The sequence below is a fragment of the Strix uralensis genome, chromosome 3, assembly GCF_047716275.1.
Source record: "Strix uralensis isolate ZFMK-TIS-50842 chromosome 3, bStrUra1, whole genome shotgun sequence".
NCBI lineage: Eukaryota > Metazoa > Chordata > Aves > Strigiformes > Strigidae > Strix > Strix uralensis.
In genome coordinates, this window is record NC_133974.1 from 105695134 (window position 1) to 105718313 (window position 23180).

The 23180-nt window shown below is 40.1% G+C and overlaps 1 protein-coding gene across 10 annotated transcripts in view; it reads right to left on the reverse strand.

Annotated features, from left to right (window-relative positions):
* The window catches only part of ESRRG (estrogen related receptor gamma), a 408134-nt gene that overhangs the window by 347539 nt on the left and 37415 nt on the right, over positions 1-23180 (reverse strand). The window contains exon 2 of one of the 10 annotated variants that reach the window (XM_074863713.1): positions 6651-6696. The exons of 7 other annotated variants lie outside the window; for them this stretch is intronic. In XM_074863713.1, coding sequence (XP_074719814.1) covers positions 6651-6696 — 46 coding nt within the window. Of the gene's footprint in view, positions 1-5260; positions 5279-6650; positions 6697-23180 lie in introns of those variants that run through there. 2 more of the 10 variants (XM_074863726.1, XM_074863724.1) reach the window with 2 other exon arrangements.

The window sequence follows — 23180 nt, forward strand, 5'->3', positions numbered from 1 at the left end:
AGCTGCAAATTTGGCCAGCACACCAAGAAGCAGGTAAGATTACCCCGAGAACCTCTCAGATCACAGGTTTGGGAGGATATTTCATACTTTAAACAAGGTTGACAGCAGAAGAGGGGGAACAACAAACATGGTTTTTTTTAAACTTCATGCTTCAAATCTTAAATTAATCCCTAATAATGAAAGATTAGGATGAGAACATGTAGAGAGAAGATTATCCCATGTCTGCCCATTGTGAGAGTCTTACAACTCTCCTTGAGGCGCCTGGGATTGGTCATTGCTGGAGACAGAACAGGAGGCTAGAAGGATCTGGGGAGCAATTCATTTCATACTTTCTACATTTTTGTTTAAATAACTAAGACACAAATGAAAGACAATAAGGCTAATTGTTTTGAAGACAGAAGACTTACAAATAAATGAAGCCCATCATTTGGTATCAGGTACATCATTCGGTACCGCATTCCCGATGAGACAAGTGCACCTTGCTGCAGCTGCCCTCCTTCTCCTCCACACCTCCTACTATTTTTTATCCTGTTTGTAATTTCACTGTAATATCCTCAGGGCAGCAACCACTCCACATTTACACATGAATTAGAACAACACCTCGCACAATGGCATACCAGTCCTGATTGGACCTGGATTGCTCCTGGGAATGCTGCTGGGAATGCTACTATAAAAAGAGCTCATAAATGTATAGAGTACAGCACAGTAACACACACACACATACCTTTTATCACAGTTAACATCACCGGAGTGTTAACTCTTTGTCTTCCCAATAAAACTGCAGATAGTTACATTTATTTCTAAGATCCAAGATGGCTGCAGGGTGCATAGCTAAGATCCAGCACACCTTCACCAGCACACTCTGTGAAGTCAGGTGTTTACTACAGATGTATGTATTTACTATTTAATAAAATGACAGAAATGTTATAGAGTCTTGTTATAGATGTAGAGGCATAAGGTTGAATCTTGCTTAGGATTTGGACAGAAGCTACGTGATCCAGCTATGACCTGGGGACATTCAGGCTGAGAAACCAAAGGAACCCACATCAGTGTCAGTCACATCATCCCTTTGCACCCGTTACAGACGTACTGTGTCTTAACCCAGTTAGCCCAAATTCCCTTTCAATTTCCTTCCTTCCTTGGGAAAGACTTTTGACCTTTGAGCTAATATTTTAATATATTCAGGAATTTGAAATTTTGCATATAATAAGTTATTTTTTGGTACTTCAGATATAAACAACTCCAATACAAAATCTTAACTTTGGTATTCAGTCATTTTATTTTTAACTGAAAATATAATAAATAGACTTGAAAATTTTTATCAACATATTTCCACTTTTCATAACAATTTTGACACATCAATTATTTTGTAGGACTTTTTTTCCTGAAGGACTATGAATAGCCAATGTGGTTCACAAAGAGCAAAAGAAAAAGGGAGTACATGCAGGTAGGGTAGCAAATCAATCAATTACTTGAGTACATGCATAAATTCAGGCACCCAAGTCTCCTTTAAGGCCAAGTTCCATGTTGTAGTCACTTATTCCAATATTTAATATCTAAAAAAATAGAAGAAATAGCCAAAATGTAAAATACAGAAAAAAATCTTAATCAGAAGAAAATGGCCACTTTGCTAGGCCTGTATTCTGAGTTTGTATGCCACCAGAAGTTCACCTTAAAAATCTACCATACAGACTACAGCTGTTAGGAATTGTATTAATCTCTCTCAGAATAAAATAAAAAATGTATGAATGATTTTTTGTTGACTACCAGTTGATGGACCTCTTATTTCTTAGACTAAAAACTCTACACAATCAAATTCTGTAGAAAATCCAAGATCATAATTCCTTTTTCTCTGGCTCCTGATGGGTTAGTAGCACTACAGGGCCTTCATGTGCTTTTCCATATAACCTTACGCTCAATGCAAGTTTTGTCCTTGACATAAATATGGAAAGTTTTTGTCTTACAGAAACATGACCCTCCTTGTTGGACATTCTCGGTCTGAGCACTTCAGTTCCTCTATGAACTTCCCGCAACTCATGACTTAACTCTCGTTTCTTTCGCCCAGAGCACCTGTGGCTCTAACCAAACCAAACTCTACCTAGTGTCACACTTCCAGTCCAGAGAAAAGATCATTGAGGAATGATCTTTTTACTTCTACAAGGATTGTAAGAGACCGTGGTCTATATGGAATAAGGTATTGATGACCCTGCACACACTCAGTCATAGTCAGATGTGTGACAAAGTCCAATGAAATCCTACTAGGGAGTAATACAAATGACAGCGCTTAAAGAATACAGTTAGTTCCTAATTAAACAGCAATAAATCTGCTCAGAACTTACAGAATTTATCACCAGAACAGGAATCTCAAGACCTTTCAGAAGAGTCTCATTTTAACAGACCTGTTGTCCACTGAACCAACAACTCTGTTGCTTACAGACAAGATATTTCACCAACTTAAGTACTATTAAAAGATGATTATGCACTGAGCTTTCCTGAAATTGTATAACATTTGCATGGTATAACACATACTCTTACTCGTTCACTGCAGTCTGATTCAAAGTGCTATAAATATGTTTGCCCTTTCTGCTAAGCCCGCCTAAGGGATTAGCAACCCCCCAAAAGTTCAGTTGAATATTAACTGCATTAACTTTGCAGACTGTAACATACTGTTACACTCAAACAGCCTACGGTGCAGTATGGATGACTTGTTTCTTGCTTAATAAAAAATGTTTTCATGCAAAGCCCTATTGCTAGAAAAAAGAATTTGCTCTGTCAAAGGGGGTGACCTCTTCCATTTAACTTCATGAAGCAAACAAATAAAAGGAAGATCTTTACAGAGATGTCCAGAGAAATGATTATCATTTTGTCTGTCAAACCAGATGGACTTCCCTTGGCAACACAGCACCAGCTCCACTCTACATTAGAAATTAAGTCAGTTCACCATGAAAAAACCCTGTGAAATACAGTAGCAAAGTGTCACCTACTGTAGTAGTGTGAAGTTAAAAACTAGAAAAGAAGTATGACTGTTTGCTTACTTATTTTGTTAATTAAGTTGTGCTTTGCGTGCCAGCTCCCATAAAAACCACATGTGCCAAAAGACTTTCCAGCACAAAGTTATACAGCAGACAAATAAAAAGAACAGGAAATGTTTAAAAGCTGGAAGACGGAGAGTTGACAGAAGTGTAAAAGGGAGCTGACTTGAGAGCTAATGCCAAAAGTCAAGGAAGAGCAGGTTCTTAAACCTCCTAAGTAAAAAGCTCCCAGGTAGAGACAGAGGGTAACTGGCAGTATCTGATCAAAAGATGAAGAAAGGGAAGGAGAAAAAGTAAAATGAGAATGGCTGGGACAAGTTTCTGAAGGTTACAAGGTATAAAGTGGGACCAGTAGAGTTGCTTGAAGTACCCAGTAGATTGTTAAAGTACTTACAAAGATTAAAAAACCCTCTTTCATTATAATCGCAGTAATACAAAAATGTAGAACATGTCTATTATCTGCTGAACATAGAAATTGCATAATACCTTTTCTTTGCTTTAAAAAAAAAAATAGATGAAACAAACCTTCTCTATGTTGCTGTGGGAACATGCAACAACTCTCAAAAAGACCTCGATACTGAACGCCGCAATGAAACCTTTCTCATTCGGTCTTCAAGGATCACATATGTATCAGTTTGTAAACACGTACTGTCCCATACACAGAGTCTTGGGTGTAATCAGAAACTATATCAAAACTTTAAACATTAGAAACCGTATTTCTCCATAATACTGTACATTTACTTGCTTCTGCCATTCACCATGACCATTATTTTGTCTAGAATTGGAGACCAACAATAGATGTTCGTAAATACACAAGAACTTAAACTGCAGAGAGCCTCAGACCACAGCATTAAACTGGAATTAAAGCTTTACAGGAAAAGAGAAATGTTTCACTCCCTGCAATTGCCTCCCTCCCTTACACACGCACACTGCACACCTGCTACCCACTGGCCAGATGGGACTGAATTCTCCTGAATCAGATCTTGGATTTTTAAGCTCAGCTTGAGTTCAATTGGATTTCAAGACATCAAAATATATTTCACATTTTAAAAAATCATTTCACATTTAAAAAATGACATCGGTGTCCAGGAACTCCTAGTTTCAGTGTTTGCACAATTAGATACATATTAAAGCGGGATTATTGCCCCAAATGTACTAATACAAATAAATAAAATACAGCTTTGCAACAACATTTAATTTAATTACATATGTTCACCTAATGCATTAAATCCAGAAACAAACTGATTTGATATCATCAGCATGTTAAACAAGATTGGGAATTTAGCTAATCCGTAGTGACCGGTAATGTTTTTTTAAAAGTCCATAAAGGCAATTTAGCAGCCGAAACTCACTTAAATGTTGTAGGAACTGGCCCTTAATGCACAGGTATCATAAAATATTAACACATGTTAAGAAAAAAACTGGGAAGCATTATATTCCTAGAGAATTTGCTAAGCTTGCATAATGCCAAATTTATCATCAATAAAGTTTCTTCAGTTAAGAGACCTCTACCCTGCACTTCAGGAGGAGGTGTCTCTCTCTCTCTACTTCAGCAGCACAGCTCCACTGAGTCCCTGTTTCCTGCACTTCAGCGGGGCTGCTCACAACTGGCAAAGTCACATTTTTAATTGGGACCAGCCTCTGAACAAGTCTTTCTCCACCTTTTCCATCAGTCCTGAAACTGATTTGAGACTTGCAGGGGGTTAAAAAGTTGTCAGCCAGCAGCAGAACGTTCTCCGCAGAGACCGTGGGCATCTGGAAGCTGCTGCCAGTGGTGTTCCGCCAGCGCCATATCTGGCAAGCACCAAGGCGCAGAAATGCAAGTCCTCCTTGCTTGGCCAGCCTTGGACTGACCTTTAGTCGTAACGGGGAACAGGAGTTTTGTTAGTGAACACAGAGTTCTGGTCTACACATTTTTTAAATTGATTATTTTATTGATGTAAAGTGCCCAGGTGCCCTCATGACAGTCACTAATATAGATTTTGAAAATAAAATTAATTAAGGGCCAGTCTGGACCACCTTTACTGTCATCATGTAGTACCCTTTTCTACAAGTAACAATGCTATCAACCAGTGAGCACAAGTATAGTGTTTGTAGAGTATTTCATTACATCTCAAAACACTTGACTATGGAGGTCAAGATCACTGTCACCTATCTATGTGCGCGCGCGCATACACACACACACACACACACACACACACACACACTCACTCACTCTTCTCTCCTACCTTCCAAAAGGGGAACTGAAGCTCAGAAAACTTAACCAACAAAAGTCCGTGGTCGGAGTGCCAGCTGTGCCGCACGGGGCTCCGTCCCTCCAGACCGCAGCGAGAGCATGGCACGGCGCGAGCCTGAGCGGGAGCAGAGCAGCCTGGCACGCAGGCTAATCTGAATTACACTCATCCAGCCCTTGAAATGGTTCCTCATTAGCTGCGGGTTAATGGAGTCCCAATGAGTAGTGTTATTTTCATCCCCTGCCTACTGAACACAAAATTCATTTGCAAATATCCTGTAAAATACTGCAAAGCAAGCCAAAGAGATATGACAACATAAGAGGCATACTATTTATGGAATGCACTTACCGTCATTTAGAAAAGGAAGCTGACATGAGCAACAGCCTAAATTTAGCAACACATTTAGTTTTTATTCACTAGTCACAATGACAACATTTTAGAAGGCTACCGCACACCTTGTGCACCGAAAGGTTCCACTGAAATCAAGACAGACTTTGATCTGAAAGGAATTCGGGATCAGCTCCTTAATGAATACAACACTGAGTTAAATTAAGGCAATCACCATCTTGACTTTCTATTCCAAGTAGATATAAAATTACATTGATTGCAGGAAATGGTGGCATTCAAACAATATTGCAATGGCCAAAGCCTGAAAGCTAAATTCATTGTCGAGCTAAACTAGGCTTTCAGAGGGCACCATTTGATTTGAGGGAAAAAAGCATCTACAAACCACATATTTTCAATTAATAGTTTAAAAGGCACAGAGTAAGAAAGGAAAAACACTGGTCAATATGCCATATGCCACTCAGATAAGCAGTGTCTCTGCATGTAGATGTAGATACTCTGTGTGTGTATATATATGTGTGTATATATATATATATACAGACACAGGTGTGTGCATGCGTTTTGGTTTTTTTTTTAAGGCAGGCTGCACTACAAAGGCCAAATTTAACATCCAGAAAGACACAATGTATTTCAGAACAACCTAAGAATGCCCTTTTACCCACACTATCTTTAATTCAAAAGTAATTTCAAATCAACAGCGTACAAAGTTAAACCTAGTTCTCCTGAAAACTCAGAAAAAGAATTAATTCGAACCCTTACCTTTGGCACCTTAAAGACTTTTGGCCATGACTTACCTGTATAAATAGAAAGAACTAATTTACTACAGAAATGCCCATGGGCAAACATGTTCTGGCTAATGAAGTGTTCAGCTTTTGCATGATTAACCAGCTGGTGGGGGTGGTGTAAAAATCACAGGGCATAAAATAATAAGAAAAATTGATTAGCAGCTCTCTTTTAAAGCACTCTATGAAAAATTCCCTTATTTTTGCTCAGCAGTTTGGAAAGGAACTGTACAGAAAGATAGACTCAAATGACTTACCAAGGAGCCAGGCAGAGACTGCACCAGGCACTCACTCCTCCACGACCTGCATCGCAGAGAGGTTCAAGTGAAAAGCAAGATACCAACCAGCACCATGGCTGGATTACTTACACAACAAGTCCTGCCACTAGTCATAAAGGTAATTTTCGACTATATTGTGAAAGACATTATATAAAGTTAAAAACTATGACTGTGCTTTGAGTCAGTTCAGTTTCTTCCCCAGTGCTCTACACTTGAGCACCTTAGCTGGCTACAGCTAGTCCTGTAAGCCAATTTAAGAACTGCCTCCATATGAGCTAAGGGATTTATACGCTACTTAGAAATAATGCACACATTTAGGTGATGCTACATAAAGAAGATGGGGTTTGCACTCATTAAGGACAAAAATCCCCTTGCCCTTCCCATCCTGTACAAGGGGTTTCTTACAAGCTCACATGCTCTGCCCTCAAAATAGGACCTAATTAGTGTACAAATACTTGGCAGACAGGTCACAAAAATAAATTTATCATTAACCATCCCCTAAACCAATGCAGGTTATCCTGAAGCAGCTCCAACTTCATACACATTTGCTCTAGGTCCCTTTGGCTGGGATACAACTGGCACGTAACAGTTTCTTTAAGGAAAACCACGTATTTTTATAGCACAGGATTACTTCAGAAATATCAAACAGCTGCTCATATAAAGCAAATGCACCAGTAATAAGAAACTGCAAAAATTTAAACTACAGATAATTTGCAATAGGCCACAGTAATAGTCACAGTCCTCTTTATCTTCATTACTTCTATGGAAAATGCATGTTTTACACCTATTTATTAACTTTTAAAAAATGGTTTATAGCTATGTATCATGGGAGAAGCAGGCAAAGGATCTGCATCTCAGGGATATGCAACATGTTCCAGCCCTGGGGATGCAGCCATCACTGCAATGCTGGGACTTGATGGGTTGGGAACCTATGTTAACTCACTTTGGCAATATATAAGTAGTCACATTGCACCCACGGTTGATTTCTAACCACAACCAGCTATCACCTCCCAGAGCTTCCCCTCTTACAGTATACGATGGCATACAATATACCTTCATATGCCCAGCTACCTGGATATGAATTCAATTCTTAAATCATGCTGGTATATCATGCATGCTGTGGCTCAAACTATTCAATCATACCATGGGATTCTTTGTGAGGAGCAACAGTTTTACCTGAAGTGAGAGTTATTGTGAGAAGAACCAAAGCAGAACTCTGAAGCCTTTTTTCCTTCTTTCCACAACTCCTCCATTTATCTTAATTACCACTTTCTGAGGAAGACAATATCCCTTTAAATGAACCAAAAGAGAGATTTTTCCATGCTGTTTCCCTATAGGAGCCAGGAAGATTATCCCGAGAACAGATTGCTTCATGCATACACCACATACTCCACTCCACCCAAAAATTCAAGCTTATGGAAGTTAGATTAACTCTACAAATATTCCACAGAGGTCTTCCTTTCTTACCACATATACCTTGAGAAAGCTTGTCACTAACTTCAGGGTCAGTCAAGACTGCCAAAATCAAAGAGGTTTTTGCATGTTTTCAAGGTGTTGCTGGATAGGTGGATCTTTCTACACTTGCATAGCTCTTGCTTTTGAGCCTCCTCTAACCTTTTGGAAACATTTCTACATATTAACACTTAAGAAAGTGGGCACAGAGCTGACACAAGCAAACAGAAAGAGAGGAAAACTTAAAACACTGGCATAAAGTGACATTTCCCTCAGTACCTCAGTTGGGAAAGTGCCATCTCCAGATAGAATTTACAATAAAATAGAAGTTTCTAGTTAAGTGAGGGGTGGTATTAAATTTCACTTGAGTCTAATGTCTATGGTCATATTTGAATCATGAGCAATTTCTAAAACATCAGGTATTTCTAACTCTGATCATCTGGGACCGTGATAACATTGGAACTTGTAATCTGCATTTGAAGCTCTTTTGAAAGATGGTAACAGCCTAATATGGTAACAACACAATTTATTAATTGCAGCCATACTTGCTAAGAAATTATGCTGTGGACTATGTAAGTAACATCATAATTTTGGTTAGCCTGCTTGTTTAAAAAGCAAAAAAAAAAAGTAAAATTTAAAAAAAATGCCTGTTTGCCGTAGAGAATGAATGCTTGTTAGAATCATATTGCCTTAAAGGAATTCAGAATACAGCTACAAGGCACAGCTGTTTTACAGATGGAAAAAACTAATTCTTCAGACCTGTACTTTGTACTCCAAAAGCTTTATTTAATTATCTGTTTGTTTACTTATAAGCAATTGCTTTGGAAGAGCCCCCCAGTGAGAATATGCCATGTGCTCTGCAGAGGGGTCAAGCACAAGATATAGGCTGCGGACTACAGATTTAACTTCAAAGAACATGCATACACAAAGGTATTTAGGTGCCTAATTCCATTTATATCAACTCTCAGTGAAATTGATAGAGAGTAAGCACCTCTGAGGACACGATCCTTTGACATGAACATGTATTCCTCATCTGGATGCAGGTCCATGATTTTTTTGGACAACAAAACAACAGAAAATGAAAACCATTTTGCTCCGTTGCCTCCTTATCCTCTCCTATATTGGAGTTTCTCTAAGGTTGACCATGGTTCCCAGTAGAGGACACACAGCCAAACAGGCTGGTCTAATTAACCGGAGTTTTTCATACTAATTAGTAACAACAAGAGCATAAAGCAATCAATAGGACACCTTATGCCACTACTGCTTAAGTCTGCTTTGACTACCTCTGGTTCAGTCGTACCCTTGAAGCATATTTGGAGGGTTCTTCCTGCCACCCTCCCACACAGCATCAATTTTTAGTGAGGATAATCTTTCCTATTATACTAGAAATTGATAAACTACATTGTTAACCTATGTGATGCAGCTAAAAATCAGGTGCAAAGACCATATCGAGGAGACAAAGGATTTTTTGTTATAAAGTCTTTTGATTACCTCTAATGTGATTATAAACTTGACCAATGAGTAACATAGTATGATATTCATCCTATTTCAAACAAGTTGCATAGACTTGGGTAAGACACGCGTCCTACTCAAGCTCAAGGGAACCATGCTCTGTTGCTTCACTGTACGTTCAGCAATTTACTTCTAACTTTGTATGAAAAAACAACAATTTATTCAAAAGTCATTTTAAACTCTTTCTGAATAACTTCTGAAGGACAGCTGGCAGAAAAGTAGTATGTTTGTATGAGAGATAAATACAGAAAACCTGTAAACCATCTTCTCCAGTTGAGAGACCAAACTGCTAAAATTAGTTCCTGGAATTTCTCCTTTGGGTGCCAGTTTGAGTCTTGTTCCAAACGACCACTAACTAACAATCCTCCTGACTTTGAAATAATCCACAACTAGCCAGTAAGAGCTATTTGCTGATTAGGTGCATACAACCCCCTCGCAAAACATCACATATTTGTAACCTTATTTAAAAAAAATGCATTTTTTTCCCAGCGTCCTGAAACTAACTGTACAAACACAAAGAACTCAGATGCCCTCTCAATCCCCATTGGAAGTGACAAGTGAGTCCTTCTAAAATTGCAGACACATGCTGTCAAGTGCAGGTGTTTGTAAACAAGTTTGGAAATGTTTCTAATTATAAACCATAAGAGTTAAAATTAGAAGTCCAATCCACTAGCTTTAAAAAAAGAACTTCCAAAAGGGTTCATCTAAATGAAAGCAACCAGTGATGTTTAATTTAGTCACAAGAGCAGAATTCCTGTGCAGAAAGGCATACTGCTCTTCACCAAACTTTCCACTATGAGTTACAGTACCTTTCTTACTTTAAAAAAAAAATGTATTTGATAAGGCATTTAGTTTGCTGTCATACTATGATACTCTATATTCGAAGGTGCTATCTAAAAATACCCTACTCACAGGTCTCCTGCATTTCACGTAATTAAAAATCAGAAAAAAAATGTTCCCAAAACTTCTGAATCTGTCTTGGCTGCCAACATCAAAGTTGAGCTTTTATGGGAACTTCCCGCATTGACCTTCTGAGAACTCAAACCAAACTCTGCTTGAAGGAGCCTTACTCTTCTGGATGAAGTCCTCCCTGATAACCTCACCTACTGCAAAGCTTGGCTTACCCTGCCCTGGCCCAAACTGCCACGGGATAAAACTGGGGAGGGCAAAAGTAATCTCAGAGCTCTGGCTGGTGCAGAACTTGGGATGCAGACACTGAGCTGGTGGTGTCTCTGTCTTGCTTTCACCACTCTGGTGTGGAGGTCAGAACTGTAGCTCTAGGGAGCCACATACTTTGACCAACACCTCAGACAGAGGCTGGTGGGAGGCTATTCCTGCAGTCCTTGCACACCGCAATTTGTGTTTATAAAACACAATGATGAGATAGTGCAGGCAAAATGATGGACTTTATCTCTGTGAAAGCTCTGGGAGAAAGCAGATCTTCTACCAGACTCAAGGGGAGATGGCTCTCTTTTTAGGGAAAAAAAAAGGCTAATACTGAAATCTCTTGATCTTCACATTATTTCTTAAGGGAAATGTAACAGCACATTTGAGCATGTCAGAATAACTGCGGCTGACTGCAAGTCAGCAAACATGAAATAATTTCAGACAGGCTTGACTATGGCCTTGCTTCAAGCAAGGGATAGTCTCTTGCCACACTGTCCTGAAAAAGCTGGAACGGGAAATGGATTAAACAGTGATGACCTGCTCCAGGAACAAGGTGGGACTGGCCCTGGTCAGCAGACATCCCTCTACTCCCCACCTATAGCACAGGCAAGCGCTGTGAGGGGCAGGGGAAACACAGCTCTTCGGCTCCTGCACAGTAGGCCTCTTCCTCCTCCTCCTCCACTCAGATGTTATATGACAGAGGAAAAGCCCAAACCCATCCTCCTCAAAAACCAGGATGGAAAGTAAACTGCTCTTGCCCCATCACATTGAGGGAGCTATTTCACATAATAACCACTATCCAACCCTTCCTTTTTCTTCCCTTCCTTTTCTTTTCTTTTTAGTGTAATAGCAGTTTCCCCGTTTTTTCTGGATGGCATTTTGGAACTCACTGCCTTCAACAAACACGATCGTACCAGTTTAGTGCCTATCTTGTAGCTAGCAAGCACAGTGCTGCATCAGGATGAGAATACAAATGTGCTTTCAAACTGGGAGCCTTGCAGGTGGTGCTGCCTTTGCCGCAAGCCATGGATAGAACCTGGAATTGCTTATCTCTTGAGCCAAACCCTTTTTTTGTGTGTGTTACTGATGTGAGTATGGACTGGAGAAGCCCAGTTCTCCGCTGTGGTGAAGGGACCACAGTAAGCAGGAGCAGAGTGAGGGCACACCTCAAACTGATGGTCACTCCCTCTCTTTCCCTTGGCTTGGGTACCTCATCCTCCCCTTTCCTGGCTGGTGCGGTGAGAGCTCCCCCTCCTGTTCCAGTCTAACCAATGTTAGACCTTGTCCTACTGGAAGCGTGGCCTGAGTGAAGAGAGCAGGTTCAAAGGCAGTACCAGTGAGCTAGGTTTCCTGCTAGAAACTGGCACCAAAATTAATTCCCTGAGGGGAAAACAGTATAATCTTCCAATTAAAACCTATGTAAATGTATTTCTTTATTAAACATAAATATATGTGCACATGCACAGATTTGTATACATACTCTGACACATATATACTACATAAATATTGTGTGTATACATATATATGCGCACAGACACACAGATATAGCATTGCAAATACTTAATCCTTAATCTCATTGCTATTTTAATTCAAAGTATAAAAATCATTCGTTTCTACAAGCCCATCTAACTTCTCAAGCATCTAAGTTTCTGCATGTACCTGTACTGTGTTCAGCTGGAAAAACATTTTTCCCTAAATGAATACATACTGGAGCTTCTTTGCAATTTTTTTTAAAAAACAGGCTTTTCACTGGGCATATAAATATTTTAATTAACAATATGTATGTCTAGGAGATTCTGCATCAAAGTCTAGATCAGATAGGGCAATTAACCCATTACAGTTTTTTCTAAGATATTAGATGAAAGAAAATACATTTAGGAAATGCTTAATCAGATTTAAATTAAGCATTTGAGTGCTAAAATAATCTCAGATAGTGATTTATTTCTAATATTTTCTGCATGCTCAAAATGAAAGCATGAAGAGCAGCACAATTGCATGTATCTTCTACCAAAAATAGCTGAAAAATACTATAGAAGAGTGCCTGCTGGGTGGGTTATAAAAGTAAAGTATAATCCATTAACCGCTAATTAGAAGCATCAGAAGCAGGCTTTGCTGCAACAAGAGCTGGCCCCTAAGTAGATGTTTCTGTAACCATTTAAAGGCACAGGGTTTCTCCAGTTGCTGAGAATGGAGCTTGGATGGTTTCAGCATAAAGGCCATGTGAAAAGAGGCTATGGCACTTGGCCATGTTACCCAGCTGTTTTCTAAATATGATGACAGGTGCCATTTTTTCCATTTGATCGTGGAACGTAATACATCTTCAAACAAATTTTCCCCAACTAGTCTGGTGCAGTTACATTTCAGAGATTCAAATATAAGAAAGTTTTTTTTCTCTGACAGACACATATTGCAGAGTCTTTGGCAGATATTTCATTATATGCCTTTTTCTCAAAGCTGATTTTTGTTATATGTATTATTTTTCTTTTTACTGCTGTTGTAGGAGGGAAAGAATAAGTACTTGGGCAAAGGATTTAATTCTGAAGGAATTTTAAAAAAAAAAAAAAAAAGAAAAAAGGAAAAAGCAGCTACTATTTATAATTAGACTTAATAAATTTGCCTTGCAATAAGTAAGGATTCTCCTCCTCTCTGTCCACTACTTCCTAAAGGATAAGAAGTATTCCCATAATTTCTCCTATTCTTTATCTGACTAACTACCTCCTCAAACCAAGCTCCTTTCCACCTACCGAAGGCCAAAAAAGGCCTTTTGATCCAGTTGCCTATCAAAAGGCCTTAAGGGATCAGGGCAAATAAAAGGTAAAGCCAAAAGAAATGCCAGTACCAGAGCTCCCTGCAGAAGTAGCCAAGACACAGAAAGCAGCAATTATGGACATGAGCAACAAAGAGATGATGCCTTGAAATGGATGACAGGTTCCAAACCCCAGCCATGCTGGATGCAGAGCCAAAGGGAGCTTGGCTTCCTCCAGGGCTTCAGTGGCCTTGAGCAGTGGATGATGACAGGATACAAGTCAGGCTGCGTAACTTGAAGAATCAGGAAAAAAACAAGCAGATAACTCACTTCCCCTGTTAAGAAAAGGGACATAGCTAGTGTGAGGGGAAATAGTTCAGGTCAACGTTTTGGGCTTTTCATCTACATGGATCAACTAGTAAACAAAGAAAGAAAGTTTGTGTGGGGCAGGAAATGAGGGCATTTAGATTTTTTCTCTCTGCCTTATTTTCATCTACAAACAGAGGAGAAACTTATTTCTTTCTTTTAAAATGGTGAAAGAGGGTCATCCATTAAGAAAAACTAAGATGGTAAAGAATAATTTTCTGAAGTTAAAGATCTAAGAAACAATAAAACTATGACTACAGTAGAAGTAATAAAATTAAATTTAGTTTAAACCAATGTCTTAAATATTTGTTAACCCTGGCAGCAGCTTTTACAAGGTAGATGAGTATATCTGTTTTCATTCTGTATGGAAGAAAACAACCGTAAAATGCCCCAAAGCCATGGAGGGAGTCAAAGACATGATTAGTAGTTCAGAAGTTATCTGATTCGGGTCACATGGTGTTCCAAAAACCCTACCTAAATATAGCATGCAAGAGATCCGCACAAAGAGCAATCCCATCATGGGAGCAAACTAAAACTCTCCACAAAATTAATTAGGGTTATTTTGAGGCAACCAAAGCAAAGCAAGGAGGAAAAAATCAGCCCTTGCCCTGCCCAGTTCTGCAAGAGCAGATGTCACTGGTGCGGGCAAACCGCGGTTTGCAGCCCAGGCACGTAGGGATATGCTTCGGTTCCTGGGGGAAACCCCACACAACACTAACATGGAAGGTTGGTGGAGGGTACTGTGTGGCTGTATTAAAGAATATAGCTTGTCGGGGAAGAGGACGATCCTGCCAGTAAAGGGAGCAGCAGGTAATATGGGCATAAATACCCAGGCGGGAAGCCAACATGTAAGTTTCTTCTGTAGCTGTTAACAGCATCCTTCTAACAGAGAAAACAAACACCTTTTTGGAAAGGGAAAGTCCATGTAAATTATACGCCCAGCACAGACCAAGATTCTGGGAAAAGCTAATGCTCCCCAAGGCAGAATGGAAAGAAAATTCCCTGTTGGAAGTTGTTACCTCTGAAAGCCTCCATTAGGATTGCCCCTTGCCAGGGCAATGCATTAAATGCAGCCTATAGAACTAATTCTAACAGCCTACCCTGTGTTTTGGCATCAGAAGCAGCCACATGGAAAAGCATACAAAAGATCCTCAAAAGGCAGCAGGAGAAAAGGAGGAGCATTCCTTGGGTCTCTCAGGTTTCTTTTGGTCCTTCTCTATAAAATGGCAATGCCATTTCCGACATTTATTTCCTCAACACCAAACTGCCATTCGACTTCTGGCCACCACTGATCTACAGGCTGGTTTCAGCAAGCTGCCCCAGTTCATAATTTCCCTCTAAAACCTTTCTTTAAAAATTTTAAAAGTCTGCTTGTGAATGCCACGGTGAAGGTTTTAAGATGACCACAATGACAGATTTACCTTTGCATCACCTTTGTTCCTATGGGGAACCCCATTCTTCACTCAAGCATTCTTCACTCAAGCATTAGAACAAGCAGGACAACATCGATGCTATCTTGAAGGCCAAGGCAAAGCTGAAGCATGGGCTACAGAGAGCAGGGGAGAGAGCAGGACAAAGCTGAGGAGAGACAGTGTTGTGAGGAGAGCTGCTGTCAGCGGGTGGAGAGCAGGCTCTCAAGCCCAAACCGTGTAGCAGGTGCTCCAGAAGGCAGGTAACACACAGTCTGAGTGTGTGTGGGACACAAACTGCAAATTTCGGCTTGAACGCTTCAGGCCATTAGCAGGTGCTTCAGGCAGTCATCCAAATCAAAGTAAGGAAGTGGAAAGAGCCAAATGCTGGTTAAAGAGGTTTGCAACCGGGCAGATAAAACGTTTCCCCGGTTGTTGGGAGCAGGCTAGTAAGAAAAAAAGAAACAAAGAAAAAGCATATGCAATTTTTGTAAAAAAGGCTGTGTTGGGGATTTTACTATCCTGTACTCAAGTCCTGAGATGCAAATGTTGGCTGGGATGCTGAGATCAGCAGTTATATGTCCTCAGGTGGTTAGAGACAAGACAGAAAAGAGCTGCCATTTGGGGGAAAATAGAGGGCCCATTTGCTAAGCTTCACTTGAGCATAAGAGGGTTTCCCCTGTGGGTACTGTCCCAAAGAAAGCTCCAGGCAAGTTTAGACTGGTTCATTACTTGTCACATCCAGAAGGTGAGACAGTTAATGATTACACTGACTCCCTTTTGACTTCAGTTTCACGTGTTTTCAATCTGAGAACTGCGTTCTCATCAAGTCAAATACCACTCACAACAAACAGAAATACAGAGGGTATCTGCTTTTCAGTTGCTCACAGGACATCTATAGTGATTTTATTTGTCAGGATTTCACTGGCGGTTTCCAGACGGTATTTCTGGTAGCTAGTACACAGCACTTACAACCCGTGTTGTGCAGGGTGCCACTTTAATAAAGTACAGGTCAGAGACCTGGCACTTGCTTTACTAGGATTAGTCTCCAAAGGGCCCAATACTGGGGCCTTTAAGGTTTCCTTATAAAACCTGAATATCTGCTTCCTCAAGAGTTAATTCCCTGAGGTCTCCTCAACCTGGAACAACACTACTTGGTTTTGTTGCTTTAAACAAACATAACAAATAGGACTGGTACTCCAAACAGTTGTTGATGCAGGCGAACTATATCAGCCAATGATAGTGTATTTAAATCAGATGGTCACTTGAACATTATTGGTAAAGTTCTCCTCGCTGAGGGTTGCATCCTTTGCCAGAGGCTAGCAGGCTTGACAGAAGGAGAGAAACAAATTCCTTTCATCAGAGTAACATGAGTCAATATGTGGAAAGATACTTCCATCTGCTCTGTGTTTCTGGTAACATGACATTACCGTATAATTTGGTATACATTTCTAACAGAATAGATAGAACAAGATGGCTCGGCAAGTATCATTTATGTTCCACATCTATGGGAAGTCCTCTCAAACCATTTTCAATGTACGGCGCTATATGAGCAGCTAAGACTCGCAACGGAAATGCTGGAGGGAAAAACATGTTGCTGTTTATTTCAGAGAGTTATGGCACAGACAGACATCTATGGTGCACTTCTAAAAAGAAACACGTTATATCTCTCAAAGTGCTCTACCAAGAGGCACATTTGGTCAGCTACAGAAATCACCAAAAGAACCTGCTGTGTCCAGCAACTCGCGGACACACACACAACTTACTAGATGTAACCCATCAGTAGAGTGGCCTGTGCTGTTTCCGCATAAATTTTGTGTCCCTGTATGTTACCAGAGCCCTGGGACTTTCATGGTCTGTGGGCAGCAAATCGGCTGAGCCAAAAGGGAAGGTTCCACCTGACTAGGCCAGTAGGAGCTATATTAAGCTTGTCTCAGCTTGAGGTCATACTGCATATTTTGAAGGCTGCTTTCTTGGTAGTTGGTCAAACAATCAGTGTCCAGAAATTAAGAACCTAATTCTTACAACACCCATAATACACAGAACACTTCTGAAGTTCAGACCCTACATATGTAAAGGTTTTAATTTCTAAAATGTTTGACCAAAGCCATTTCTTTCAGGACCAATCAGGCTCTTGGGTTTGTTAAGCAGTTGCTTCATGTCTCATTTCTAGTAGGCTGATGGTAGCCCTGCAGCCAAGAATTCATTTTCACTATTCCAAAACATTTTTTGATACTTCCTGACCAAATGGCTTTGCAGTGGAAATCGGTTTCTGCCACCATCTGTTGTTACATAGTTTGGAAGTGCTAGCATTTTCCTTCAAGAGGGAAGAAGTTGGGGAGGACGCATGGCCAGTCCCAATGGAATAGATATTCTTTCCCTTACTGTCACTTTATAGGGAAGGCTTGGCCTATTTCTCAGCAGCTGTGAAATTGTCATCAGCAGGATTCTTTACAAAGCTTGGTGGCATATGGAATATATTGCTCACTTCTTAGTACTGTAAAAACAACCTTGCTGCAATAACTGAGCTAGGCAAAGAAAGCAGGTGCTTGATAAAAAAAAAATCCATCATGCATCAAGCCTCTATAGACTTTGTAGAAACTCTAGACAAGGATATTTTGGAGACAATTATGTTTTTGAATTAACTCAATCATATTTCAAAGCTCCTAGGCTTCAGAGGTGGGACAGTCCCTTAAAAATGAGCAGGTGAAATCTCCATGTCACAGGGTAACATCATATTCTGCCATTCACAAAGGTGACATTCACATTCCACACCGAAGGGAAGTGTCATCCCCTCTCTGTGAGACATTAAAACTGCAAGGGTCCAGTCTCCATTTATGATGCAATAAGAGACTATTTATTTAACATCAGTTTTAGGTCATCTCTTTTTGTCACAGCCTGGCCTTATTTTTACAGCTGTGGACTAGCCAAGAAGTAAATGAAACAAAATAATAATAATAATAATAATAACAACCTCATGGCCTTCTGGTGACCATACACACTGAATTACAAATACAGAGCTAGAGTTGCAGGACTTCAAGTTCTCACTACAGAAGACGCCCAAAGAGCAACAAGAGAGAAGTAAGCTTGTTGAATTTGCTCGACTCTCAAGGTCAAAGTAGGCAACAGCATTTTCATACACTGCCAGAAAAAACCCAAGAGAAACTGCCAGAAAAAAAAATAACTCTAAGAAAAACTGTCAGAAAAGGGATTATGAAGAGATGTAGTCAATGTCCGCACTGCTGTATATTTCACAATACATCTCCACTCAGCTATCCACATGCATACATACACATACATATTCACAGTCATCTGTGTTCTGCTGTATCTAGCAGAACGGCCACAGCAGGTGAAACCAAAGGGCCGCTTATGCTTATGGGCTTGTTGGGGACAATGGCAAACAGCAGATGCTTAGTGAAGGTCATGGGGCAGGAGTATAGTGACAATTCCCCAGACTACTCTTCCCAACATCCATCTATTTGTGGCTCAGAGACTTCCTTTAACACAATACATACAATTTTTCCAGATTAGCAATCCGCTTTTAGAAATCTTTACTTGCAGTTACAGACGTTTTTTTAGAGCAAGCTTCTCCAGCTACATTGCACGTTTCTTGTACTAAACAAGCTTTTATATACCGATATGGTGAAATCCAGACTGCTGCCCTCATTGCAGAGGAAAGGGCAACACAAGTATTTGGGCAGCAAGTGCTGCTTGAACTGCTATACAGGGTCTTCTGCGCATACTCCGGCAGAGAAGAGGGGTCTGCTGCAGGCATTACGTTGCACAGCAGGAAAGATCTTTCTGTGATGGTGGCAGTTTGGAAGTCCTGCCCTAGAGGTTGTTTTTAAGTGGCACATATACTAATAAAGCCATAAATACAGATCTGTCATCGATGGGGCTCTGAAACTACCCATTAGCATCCTGTCACCATTTAGAGAGGCCAGAGTGGCCTTTTAGCAGAGCGGGATAGGGAGCACATGGCAGGACTCCGAAGAAGTACCAGCTACATGGACAATCACGGGACAGTGTGTACCTGTCATCTCCTCACAGTAACACACCGAGAGAGTCAGTGCTCTTCCAGAGGCGTCCAAAAAAATAGTTGTTGTTCACGGTGCAATATATTTGCTATTTATGCATCTCCTTATTGCACCAGTAGCTGCTGTATGCTTTACCACACAATAACATGTGATCAAGCCAGAAAAAAAGAGGCTGAAGGAAAGAGCCAGTGTCCAAGAACAAAAGGCTCTCCTAGCAGTTTCACACTATTCATGTAACACACAAACCATAAAATAATACAGACTAAAGCCTACTGTCTAACTAAGCAGGCTTAAATAACACTTAGCTCTTTTATAATGCTTTTCATCCAGAAATCTCAAAATATTTTACAAAGGTGTGCAGACTGGGGAAGAGCCAGAATGCAACCCACCCCCTGACTCCCAGGCATCTGCTCTTTCCATTACACTACATCACTACCTCCAGATATGAGCACACTTCTCTTATAGTTGCCGTGTAAAGATGTATACATGCATCAAAGGAATAGTTCTTCCTTCATTTTCTATACACTGATTGCTTTTAATATCTTGTTTCAAACATTCTGTGTTTAAAAATAATAGGTCACAATGCACCTATGCTACTCTCACTACTACTACATACATGAGTAATACTTCATGTAAGATACAATCCTGCTTTCAGTTACACTAGGAAAGCAGACGATAATCAGACTATAAATGCCTCTTCTCAAAACTTTTATTCTCTTCCATGTATAAAGGAAAAATAGATTTAACGGTCATCAAGACAAAATAAAAATTATTATGATAGGAGGAAACAAAGAGAAAACCATGAAGAGTTTGCTAGAAATAGGGAAAAGTCAATACTTTCCTCCAAAGAGACAAGCTTGCAGAAATTAGCCAGAGGTAGGGTTTCATAACAAAATTCAAATGGCCAACATGGAACAAATAAAAACTTGGAGCTCAAAGTGTTACTTTCAGTGTGACCTGTCAAAATCAGTATGGAGAGAAAAGTGAGTCGATAAAACATACCAATGTTCACCTGAATTCTCAAATCAGAAAACTAGTCTGTCAATAAACAAGTTTTGATCCTTGCTACAAAAGTGGGAATCCACAGTAACACCTCAAAAGGCAGCAGATAAATTCCAGATTTACACCTATGAAACCACATTTCTTTGTTGAACAAATGATATTGAGCGTACATCAGTGCCTATGGGCTTCTGAACAAGGGAGGTAGCTAATATAAATTGCATATGAAAAAGAATGCATGACAAAGCTTTTTTTTTTTTTTTTTAAGGTTTGCAATGAAAATACTATTGTTCAGAACATAAAGAAAAAAATCTACCAAAATTTTATCTCCATTCTCTCCAGTTAGAACTGCTGGCTAATGAGTGAGTTTGGGTAAACTCAGTTCAAAGGAGCCATAAATAGCACCTTTTTAAGCTAATGTTTTTCACCACAGGCCATCTAAAACAGGCGTTGAGTGGCCCTAAAACAGATCCCCTCTGTGTTCACCTAGGTTCGTTTATTTTTGTTTTGCTCCATTTTAATGTATGTATACATCCTGTGTTTTCAGCTTGTCTTTTCAACCCACTCCCATCCTCCGCACTCCCAATCCGTCAGCCAGACTCCAGGGATGGGAATTAAAAATGACCACGTTTAGAAACTGTACCTCCCTGTGTAACAGACTTTACAGAGCAGAAAGACTAAAAAGCTGAAAAGTTCCCCACAGTCCTTGCCTATTAAAGCCCACAGCTTGCCAACAGCAGGCCATGTTTTAGTGTCAAAGAACAGGGCACTGGCTTGCGTTTCTGTGTAATGGGAAGTGCTGGGGTAATCCTGCCTCTTTACATTTCAGATCACACTGTTTGTGGAGAAAGTCAACAACACTGGGATGCTCAAAAACACCCTGTAGTATTACACGGAGGACACAAGATGCTTGCTGAGAAATAGTGCTGACACCAGAATATGCTTGATTCAGCATGAGTGATTAAAGCTTATTTTTGGTTGGCTCAGGCAGTATTTGATTAAAATAGGACTAAATCCTCATCAGACTTGCTTAAAAATCATTATACACCCATCCCATCAGGCTGCATCATTCCCCATCTTACAGTATTTTCCACCATTAAAAAGAAAGGGGTAAGTTTCTCTTCATGAAATAAGCAAAGAGGCAGGGAAAGTCCTTGAAAAGAGTAATGTGAGGAAGTAGAAGGAAGGATTTGGTCAACTGGCAACCAAACAGAAGCCTTCTGCTATTTCCCACTGAGAAGTAACAGTATCTGGGTTATAGATATGTTTGTCAAACATATCTATAGCAGGGATAATTAAGTTAGCACAGCAAACTAGGTGCATGCTTTGAAGTGTTCATGCAGTTGCTATACTAACCTTTCTTTCACCTGGTAGGTTAAGCTCACCATCTCCCCACACGTATTTGCAGACTCGTGACCTATCCTCTGTCCTCATTATCACATCGTTTCTGATAGCTGAACGTCTTGGAAATTATATTCAAAGGTTTTGTTATAAATAAAGGAGACAAACAGAAGCCTAAATACAGACTTCTGTCACAGAGGAATAACCACCTGGAATTTCTTATGGCTCCTCTCTGTCAAGGAGTTCACATACTTTACAAAGAAATATTCCTACAAGGCAGGTATTCCTGTTTTTCCTTTTTCGGGGCCTCTTATGATTAGCATCCAAAATCTTGATCCTCAGTTTCCTATAAGTGGAAAAACTGGGAAAAAAAAACAACATTCTTGCCCTGCTTTGCAAAAAGCCCCACAGACATTACCATTTCTATGCTGGTATCACTCAAAATAATAGGGTCAAAATATAAAATAGAAAGTTTTAAAAACCGTGTCTTTGGAGTATTTTTTTATTCCATACTATTACTAGCAGTGATACCTGTCCTGTAAAGATCAGACCTAATGTGATGGTGAGGATTCTGCTGAAGTCTGTACTGGGGTTTTTGTCACTGGTGAGAAAAGCACTGCAGGAGTACGCAGAATCTACAACAATATCGAGGCTGATTCCCACTGATCACAGCAAAGCCAAGAGTTTATCCTGTGTGCTTTTCCATACAGCTGGAGAATGATTTCATATGCAAAGATCCTCACAAAGATCCTACAAAGATCCTACATCCTCCTATAAATCAGAGTTCTCTGGTGCCTGTTCTTCACCCAACTTAACAGTGGCCTATCACCAGTCTCACCTTTTCTACATTAGGTTTCTATGGCAAAAAAATATTATTACCTTTACTTAAATCAGTGTATTTCTAACTGTGGTAGGACCCTGCACACACAAGACAGCTTCAAGACAGTGACTTGTAGCCCAGTGGGCTGGATCGGCACATGCAGTCCTGAATTTCACTCCACACAGAAGCAACCAGCATTTACTTCTGAGCAAGGGCACAATTATGATAAAGACAGCATGTGCCCTTGTGCTTCCTCTATTATACAATTTCTACTTATTTTCTCAGAGAGCTACATTTTGGGTATCTATGAATCTGAGAAATCCTAGTTCAGACATGAGCACCGTTGACAGGGCAAGACACTGCTCTAACTGTCCTTGTAGTGTCCGTCCTGTGGGAACATACGGGCCTTCGTTTTCCAGCAACATCAGCCAGACACATACATTTTAACCTATTCACTTGGCAAAAGAGAAAAAAAACACCCTCTTGCTGCATTTGGTTGTTGTACCTTTGCCTTTATTTCCAAGTTAATCCTTAGTTACGGTTATTGTCCCCGGTATTTCATTTCACAGGATGCTATCTGGCTGGCTGAAGTCATATCTCCATTTTATATGAGGGCAAAAAAATCTCACCTGTAGTCCTTTACCCACACCCATAAAACAA